This window comes from Glycine max, chromosome 2 (assembly GCF_000004515.6).
Source record: "Glycine max cultivar Williams 82 chromosome 2, Glycine_max_v4.0, whole genome shotgun sequence".
Lineage (NCBI taxonomy): Eukaryota > Viridiplantae > Streptophyta > Magnoliopsida > Fabales > Fabaceae > Glycine > Glycine max.
In genome coordinates, this window is record NC_016089.4 from 8,724,095 (window position 1) to 8,733,479 (window position 9,385).

Genomic DNA, 9,385 nt, shown 5'->3' on the forward strand with positions numbered 1-9,385 from the left:
ATATCATCATTAACAACATATAGCATGTAAAAAATTGCACATTAAACTAAATCAAATATAACATAATATTTAATCTCTACAGCACAAAATAAATATATCTACCAATAACTATAAGGAGAAAATATGAAAATTATATTTGTTACCGCATCAATCTTTTAGAGTTAATATACAGGTCTCATTTACTATAATATATATTTAATTTAATACATTAAAAATAATATATTTTAAAATTGCATTTTTGGTCCTTCAATTTATCTCAATTCTGGATTTGGTCCGCCTATAATTTAATTCACAAATTTGATCTCTCGTTTTATAAATCATTGATCCTGAAAGTCCGATTTGGACGTTGACTAACCTCAACATGTGTCAATGGCACGTGTCAATGTCTGAGTGGTTCATTGTAAAAACTTCATTTTTTATAAGTAAAATTGCACTTTTGGTATCCCAGTTTTATTCCAATTTTGATTTTGGTCCTCTTATAATTTAATTCATTGATCCCTCAGTTTTATAAATCCCTTTATAAATTCAGCCAAATTTCATTACTGTGAATTAAATTATAAGGGGATCAAAATCAAAATTGGAGTAAAACTGGAGGATCAAAAGTACAATTTTACCTAAAAAATGAAGCCTTTACGTGACAGTAAACGTCTGAGGTTAATGATCAATGTCTAAATCGAACTTTCAAAACCAATTTTATAAGAATTTATAAGACTGAGAGATTAAATTTATAAATTAAATTATAGGAAAACCAAATCCAAAATTAAAGATAAAATAAGGGACCAATTTTACGTATTACTTATTACTTAGAGTGCTGACCTTCACTTTTATTTTTTGGTGAATAGCTCACTTTTACTTTGATAGGTACAGCAATTACCGATACTAGTATATTTCATTTTTCTTACATATCAAATATATATAAAAAAAAAACCGTGCGTTGCACCGCCAACCCGACTAGTTGAAATAAATTCTACAAACTCACGTCCAAACGCACCCTTAAGCCGTTTCCGCTCTATAAAAGTAATTTTGTAATTGAAAACGCAAAAACAAAAGTTACCGCGCGTTTAAAACACAAGAACTCGAAGGACTCTAGCTTGGAGAAAACTCCTTTCGCCTTCGTCTTCCTCCATAGCGTTAGGGTTTTCAGAGTCTCTTTTCTTTTCCCCCTCAACACTCACTTGCCGTTGGCCACGTGTTGCACACCTCCAAGACCAAAACGACGCGTTTTTGAAACCGCTCTTTGACTCTATCCCACGGTTCCACATAACATCGCAGTTCCGTTCCGTCGAATCGCGAATTCGAAGGATATCGATATTATCGTGCTACACGGTACGGTGTTTCGTTCCTTTGTCTTTGGATTTTAACTCTAGGGTTTTGTTGACAATTTTTGACTTGCCATTTTCACTGCATTTTCATTTTCATTTTATTTATTTCGAGAAAATGTTGAAATATTTTGTATGAGGTGCGATACAAAGTACAGACTAAAATCTCTCTACGGAGAGTAAATGAGTAGTGTAGTTTTATTTTTGAAATTAATTAATTTAATATTAATTAGTTTCGAAGTTCAATTCTTGTTTCCTTTTTTTAGTTGAATGGTTTATACATTAACATTTATGGTAGTTTGACAATTTAGTGGTATTTTCTAACAATTTGATTTTAATTGTTATGACTAGAGATTTTGAAAAGAAAAGAAAATGTCTATGGTTGATGAGCCGCTATATCCAATAGCAGTGCTCATAGATGAGCTGAAAAATGATGACATCCAGCTGCGGTTGAACTCAATTAGAAAGCTCTCGACAATTGCGAGGGCCCTCGGGGAGGAGCGAACACGAAGGGAATTGATACCATTTTTGGGTGAAAATAACGACGATGATGATGAGGTACTTCTTGCGATGGCGGAAGAGTTGGGGGTGTTCATTCCTTTTGTTGGGGGAGTGGAACATGCCCATGTGTTGCTCCCGCCTTTGGAGATGCTTTGCACTGTTGAGGAAACTTGTGTGAGAGATAAAGCTGTGGAATCACTATGTAGGATTGGATTGCAAATGAGGGAGAGTGATTTGGTTGAGTATTTCATCCCTTTAGTGAAGGTCAGATTATGCTGTTCCACTGATATAATAAATGCTTTTGTCCTTACCATGTATTGAATGATTGTACTTTGTAGTTTGTACGTATAGTTTTTCCTTTTTCATCCATTGTTCTGGTGCCTATTGTTCTGAATTCTAATTCTGATTATCACATTCATTTAGTTTTCCTGGATTTTTAACTGTTTCCTGTAATGTAAACGTGTTAGTCTTCTTGTGAAACAAAAAAGTGGTTGATTAATGTATCTGTGTTAGCTTGTGTTAGAATAATAAAAAGGGTGCTACAATATCTCGCCATGGTGGGGTTTTTGGATGGGTTAGACCCATTATGAGTCTATTTTCGGCTGCCTTTGTATTTGCAAGAGGGCAGTTCACAACTTGAACCTGTGACCACCTAGTTAAATGGGAACAACTTTAACTGTTGCACCAAAGCTCCCCGTCAGCTTGTGTTAGAATATCTAGAAAATATCTCATTATATTAATATTGTATCATAGAATATTTTAGAGTATAATAGATGATATTTTAAGGTTTTATTTATTTATTTATATCTTGATGTGTTTCCTTATTTTATTTGATTAGGAGGAGTCTAGTACTAGTTAAATAGGGGTGGGTTCTTTGTGTTTTGTATCACATCAATAATATTCTTAAGAGAATGTTGGTCATAGTCTATTTTATTTCCCTTTTCCTCTATTTTGTTTCTCTTCTCTTTCTCTACCAAAATCCTATAATTTCAATGACATGCTCCTTATCTAACTTATATCACTTTATTGCGTGGGCTGCAATATCGAACACTTTGGTGGTGCTAAATGGTTGCATATGTCTTGAAGCATATTCATCAATTTATGATGCATTGTATAGATCCTGCTATGTTGGCAGTTTACATTCGTTTTACTGGTTGAACATCCTTTCAACATTTTCTTTTAATTTGGTTTCAGAGATTGGCATCAGGTGAATGGTTCACTGCTCGAGTGTCTTCATGTGGACTATTTCATATTGCTTACCCTAGCGCACCTGAAATGTCAAAGATAGAATTGAGATCAATGTACAGTCTGTTATGTCAAGATGACATGCCAATGGTTAGAAGATCTGCTGCTTCAAATCTTGGGAAGTATGCTGCTACTGTTGAATATGCCCATTTGAAGGCAGACACTATGTCAATTTTTGAGGATCTTACTAAGGATGGTAATTGAATACATATTTCTCATTCTTTCTTGATGTCTTGGCCTGTCAATCATAAATTCAATAATAAATTTTCCTTAATACAATTGGCCTAGTATGCAATTTAACTTTTTAACCTGGCTCAGATCAAGACTCTGTTAGATTGTTGGCTGTGGAGGGTTGTGCTGCTCTTGGGAAACTGCTGGAGCCACAAGATTGCATCACACATATACTACCGGTTATTGTCAACTTCTCGCAGGTGTATTTTTAGCAGTGAAATATACTGTTAGTTATCATCAAATTAATTTTTCTGCTTCATTATGCTTAAAACTATTGCTTTATCTAGTAATGTTCAGTTTCTAATATGTTATGCTACATGTTTTCCTGAGGCTTTTCTTCTGTAAGAATGTTTTGGTATATTTTATATATAAGGGATATTTACTGAATAGTGTCAGACATGAACCTTGTCAAAAGTCTTCCAAACGATACAAAGAATACTACAGCAAAAAGAAAAAATAACATGGCCTTATTCTGTGTCATAATACATGCCTAATGTCCAGTATTTTGAAATAAAAGAAATTGCTGAAATAATTGCTATTAATCTCAACTTTGGATGTTTTGAAAACAAAGAGAACCATGTTTTTATTTCTCAAAGTATTTGAAGGTATATGAATATATGATTTACTATAATTTAAAGAAAATGATACACCCATGACACATAGTACTAACTACAATGGTTATACTCTCCAAAATACATTTAAATTTCATAAAAATATCATTGTTCAAATAATGTTAATGTGATAGTAATAAGTAGTAAATTCGTTAATAGGTATTGTATATACTTTTTGCAAAACATAATGAAAAAAATTGAGATGCAAGTTTTCTTTGCATCCTTGATTGGCTCTTATAAATCGTATGCATTGATTTTGTGTTTGAACTTTGAAATATTCCCTTGTTTCTGATATCCAAATCATTTGACTAGAATATAGGATCTGAGAACAATAAAGGTTCTTTCATCTTTGTATTGTTTTCTTATAATGGTAACTCTGTAAATAAGATAGGAGATTTCTCCATCTCAGTCCCTTCTTGTCTTTGTTTTGTTGAGTGTAACTCTATTAAAAGGACTAAAGAATTTCTCCATTTCTAGTTGCTTTTTGATCCTTTCCTCCCAATTCTCCAATTTTCACAATAATAGCTTGTTCCATAGCAGGATTAACTGCATTTTTATTTGTTTTGGATCTATTTTACTTTATTTTACGGATATTAAAATTCATGTTCTAAATTTCGTTTGAAAAAAATAGTTCATTCTATTCAATATGTTTATGGTGTAAAAAGGAAGGGAAACATAAATTAAACACAATTGTTTTCTAAGCTTTATTAAGAATACAAAATGAATAATAATTAAATGACTTTTTTTTTTTTTTTTTGCAAAGGACACATCCACATTGAATTAATTTTATGTCAAAAACATATATATTGTGTATATATGTGTGTTTGTATGTGGAATGTGTTTTCACCAAACTAAGTCCCCATTTTGATTTGATTAGTTTTCCTTTGACTTGATTTGATCCCAAACAGGATAAGTCGTGGCGTGTGCGGTACATGGTTGCAAATCAATTGTATGAGCTTTGTGAAGCTGTAGGCCCTGAACCTACCAGGTATTATGTTTTGCTGCATATTAAACACGCTGCATATCTTTTTATCATATAACTCATTAATATATTATGTCAATGTATTATTGTATTGCGACCTGTGTTCATTAGTTGTAACAGTCCTGCTAATGGTTTAATAATGACAAAACTAGTGATTCCTATATTGATTTCCTCTTATATTTACGAAGGTCCAGATTCAGTGTCCTATAAATTTAACTGGTTATGTTTCTTAAGATTTTCTCGTCACTATTATTTTGTAAAGAACGGAATTGGTTCCTGCCTATGTGCGGTTGCTTCGAGACAATGAAGCTGAAGTACGGATTGCAGCTGCTGGGAAAGTGACCAAGTTTTGCCGGATATTAAATCCAGATCTTTCAATTCAGCATATTCTTCCTTGCGTGAAGGTGTCTCTTTGGTTTTGGTCTTGAAATTCAGTATTCTGAATTATATTTACAGGCTAAAATACTTTGCAAGATCTTTGCAGGAATTGTCAACGGATTCTTTGCAGCATGTTCGCTCTGCTTTGGCTTCCGTGATAATGGGAATGGCTCCAGTGTTAGGAAAGGTATAGGTGCCAAATAGCATTCTTTACAATTATTGTGGTCTAAGCAAGAAATATCATTGTCCATGTCATTCATGCTTAAATGTGGGTTGCGTGTCCTTCAAATTACTCAAATTTTCTTTTGGAACCTAGCTGCAAAAAATTATTGTGGTCTAAGTGAAGCCTACATTTTTTTATTTTTCCTTTTCCCGTTGCCTAAACTTGAGATGTAGACATCATTCAGTGCTTTGGGTCATTCTGTATATTTTGCTGTTTCACATGTGAATCACCTGATTGTGGTGCATTGGCCATTGGACATAAAACAGCTATGTACGGAGATATATGATTTTTCTAAATATGTAATTTTGTCTTTTGCAAGTTTGTTTGGTGATATAAATGCGATGGAGTTTATTGACCTGTGCAGTAGTTAAACAGGATCACCCTTTAGGAGGCATTTGTTTCAAGGTATATCTTTACAAGAATACTATGACAAGGAGTGTTATTTCTATGTAAATTCAAAACATGTTTGGTTATGATTTAATCTTTTTGGTAATGTTTTCCAAAATTATAATGATTGGAGAAAAAAATGGGAGTGGGAATGGAAGTTTATATGTTCTATTACAAATTAACTTCCAACCATGAGAAAACAACATTCCTACCCCCACCATGTGCATGAAAATCTAGCAAAACATGAGTATGCTACTTTCCTGAGAATCAACAACGCTGAATTTAGTGCATTCTGTACATATCCTGAATATACAACAGACTGAGTTTATGTGAATGTTATCAATGTTTCATGTTTGGTTTGTGTTCTGCATACCATTCCTAAGTTTTTTTTTTAAAATATTTATTTAATGAGCTGTCTGTTGTATATTTTTGTGCTTGGGTAGTTATTTTATGGTATCCAACTTCTATTTTTTGTTGTTATTGAGATTTTTATGTTGGCTATACTGCATTCGGATTGTGATACTTTTAATGCTACAACTAATGCTGTGGCAGCATTGTTTAACCTTTTTTTCTTTCAAAATTTCCAAGAAACTATGCCTGTTTATGTGTTTTTCTTTATTGCAGGATGCAACAATTGAGCAGCTTCTTCCTATTTTTCTCTCCCTTTTGAAGGATGAATTTCCTGATGTACGCCTAAATATCATAAGCAAGCTTGATCAAGTGAATCAGGTTTGTAGAGCTTTTGAGTGGTTTCTATTTGCAAATTGCTTTATAAACTTTCGACAACCTTGTTTCCTTTTTGTTTTTCTCTGGTAATGCTGTTAATTCTAGCACAGAGCTTATGATCTTATGCCACCTTCTATAGAGATGCAGAGTAAAAATCACATAACGAAAAAAACTTTTCAAAGATATGTTGATCAAGTCATTCTTGCAGGTTATTGGAATCAATTTGTTATCTCAATCTTTGTTACCAGCCATTGTTGAGCTTGCTGAGGATAGGCATTGGAGGGTTCGACTTGCAATAATAGAATATATACCCTTATTAGCAAGTCAATTGGGGGTTGGGTTTTTTTATGACAAACTTGGTGCTCTTTGCATGCAGTGGTTACAGGACAAGGTTTGTGGACTCTACATGCTAGTTTGAGCATATTTTAGGAAACCACCTTTTCTACATGACTATTGTCGTTAACCTCATTGTTTGTTGTAGGTTCATTCGATCCGTGAGGCAGCTGCTAACAATTTGAAGCGCCTAGCTGAAGAATTTGGTCCTGAGTGGGCTATGCAACACATAATTCCACAGGTTCATGTCTTGGCTTAAGAATTATTATTTCAGTATTATACACTATGCCTATATGAATGTGTTTGTGTTGGTATGTTTCTGTATCTTCTACTTGAATTTCCTATCCTTGCATTGCTTTGTAATTTTATGTGGGTACATTTCATTGTTTACAATGTGAGCTGTGAATTAACAAAGAACAGTTTTATGGTCCATTTGATTTACTACCAAAATGAATTTCACACTGGCTAAATGGGCACACATCTCAATCACATTTAATGGTTCAAAATCAATTTTACCAAAATCTAAAGCAAACTGATACTTAGATAACTACATAAGCTAGGGTAAATAGCACACTATAGTGGGGGAATGGCCCCTTGCTACTACAGTGGCCGATTTGGTGGGGCGGTTGTCATGGACGGAGTATTGGCTGTCAGTCAGGATAGTGGCACTATGAACAGATGTGTTAGGGCTTTTATGGGGAACTATTTTAGTGATTTCATTTTCCAAAACAAATATTTGGCAATTTTTGGTGCTTAACCTGATTACCTGAACTGAACCAACTTCCCTTGAGCTTGTTATATGCCCCCCCCCTCCCCTTTTTCCAAGGTCTAAGATGCATATTGTAATATTTGCTTTTAATCTAATATACTGTTACCATTTAAGTTGATCTACCAAACATAACTTACAAGTAACGACTAACATATTGGCATGCATGAAACAGGTTTTGGAGATGATTAGCAATCCTCACTATTTGTATCGAATGACCATACTCCATGCTATCTCTCTACTTGCTCCTGTGATGGGCTCTGAAATCACTCGTTCAGAATTATTGCCTATTGTTATTACTGCATCTAAAGACAGGTATTTTAGTTTTTTTAGTGTGATTATGGTAAAGAGTAATGTTTTAATTACCTTTCTAACTGCTGCCTGTTGTATCCCTTGTAGAGTACCCAACATTAAGTTCAATGTGGCAAAGGTCTTGGAGTCAATCTTCCCCATAGTGGATCAATCTGTAAGCAACTAAGCATCACAAGCTTATATTGTATTATGATAAACATTTATTGTCCTTTCTGTTTTCTTTATATCCCCTTTCTTTGTTTTCTTCCTTTTTGTTTTTCAATCTTATTCTGTGAATCTCGTTTCCATTTAGGTTGTGGAGAAGACGATTCGTCCAAGTCTGGTTGAGCTCAGCGAGGATCCTGATGTTGATGTAAGATTTTTTTCCAATCAAGCACTTCACGCAATGGATCATGTCATGATGTCTAGCTAGGAAGCAATCTTCAACACGCGTTAGATTGAAGGCCTGTGTAGAGATATGCTAATATTGCCACCTATCAGAATACTTCTATTCTACTTGGTGCTTCTCGGCGTTGTGAGCGACATCTTAGTCATTAACGATTGATGTAATTTTGTACTAATGTTGATTGTATTTTGCTAGGTTCTTTTTTGTTTCTTGTCCTCGTAGACAGCAAATTGCTGGTCTCTGACGGCAAAAAAATGATTTTCAAATGTTAAGGACTCAATATAGGTTAAGTGCGATGAAATCTTAGCTTGTATAAAAATGTATTTTACATTGGTTCATTATGCATTTTTGCAAAGGGCAGTAATGGTACATGGCCCTTAACCCTATTAGGGTGTGGGTATTGTTAAACCATATAACAAATGAAAATTCTTTGTAACTAGTTTTTCTCCCATTGGCCAACCTAGATTAATTTTTTTATGGACCTTAACCCAATGCATTTACTTTTTGGGTGTTTCTTCCAGCAATTGAAGGGGGTGGCACTTGATTTTTTTAGGTTGCAGGAAGCGCTTCTCTTACCCCTTTTCACTCAATTCCCATAAAACATTGGGGTTGTTTCAAACTTTTTCACAGATTAGCACTAAATATAGTAAATAAATTGTTTATTGATTCAGAATGTCCAGCTGTAAAGATAATAATTTTAGGATATATATCTTTTTAGTTCCTAAATTGTTTTGAATTTATGTTTTTAGTTCTGTAATTATTTTTTTGTCTCTTAATTTTTTTTGGTGAACATAGAATAATTATATTAAATATTGACAAATAACAAAAAGTATACGGAACCCGTAAAATGTCACAAAATAATGTATAATCCATAAAATAATTAAACATGTAAATTATAGAAAATAATGATAATTAATAAAAATTATCATAATTATAATACATTAAATAAATTGAATATTAAATAACATAAGATTTTCCAGAATCAA

The 9,385-nt window shown here is 33.4% G+C and overlaps 1 protein-coding gene across 1 annotated transcript; it reads left to right on the top strand.

Moving 5' to 3' along the window:
* The first annotated feature begins 1,006 nt into the window (after positions 1–1,006).
* On the top strand, positions 1,007–8,700 carry LOC100796862 (serine/threonine-protein phosphatase 2A 65 kDa regulatory subunit A beta isoform). Its single transcript, XM_003518626.4, has 13 exons — positions 1,007–1,326; positions 1,671–2,084; positions 3,015–3,261; positions 3,384–3,496; positions 4,816–4,895; positions 5,152–5,293; positions 5,374–5,454; positions 6,502–6,606; positions 6,812–6,994; positions 7,085–7,177; positions 7,878–8,017; positions 8,102–8,168; positions 8,307–8,700. The coding sequence occupies exons 2-13, from the start codon at positions 1,692–1,694 to the stop codon at positions 8,424–8,426; spliced, it is 1,764 nt and encodes a 587-aa protein (XP_003518674.1). The 5' UTR covers positions 1,007–1,326; positions 1,671–1,691; the 3' UTR covers positions 8,427–8,700.
* The last annotated feature ends 685 nt before the right edge of the window (positions 8,701–9,385 follow it).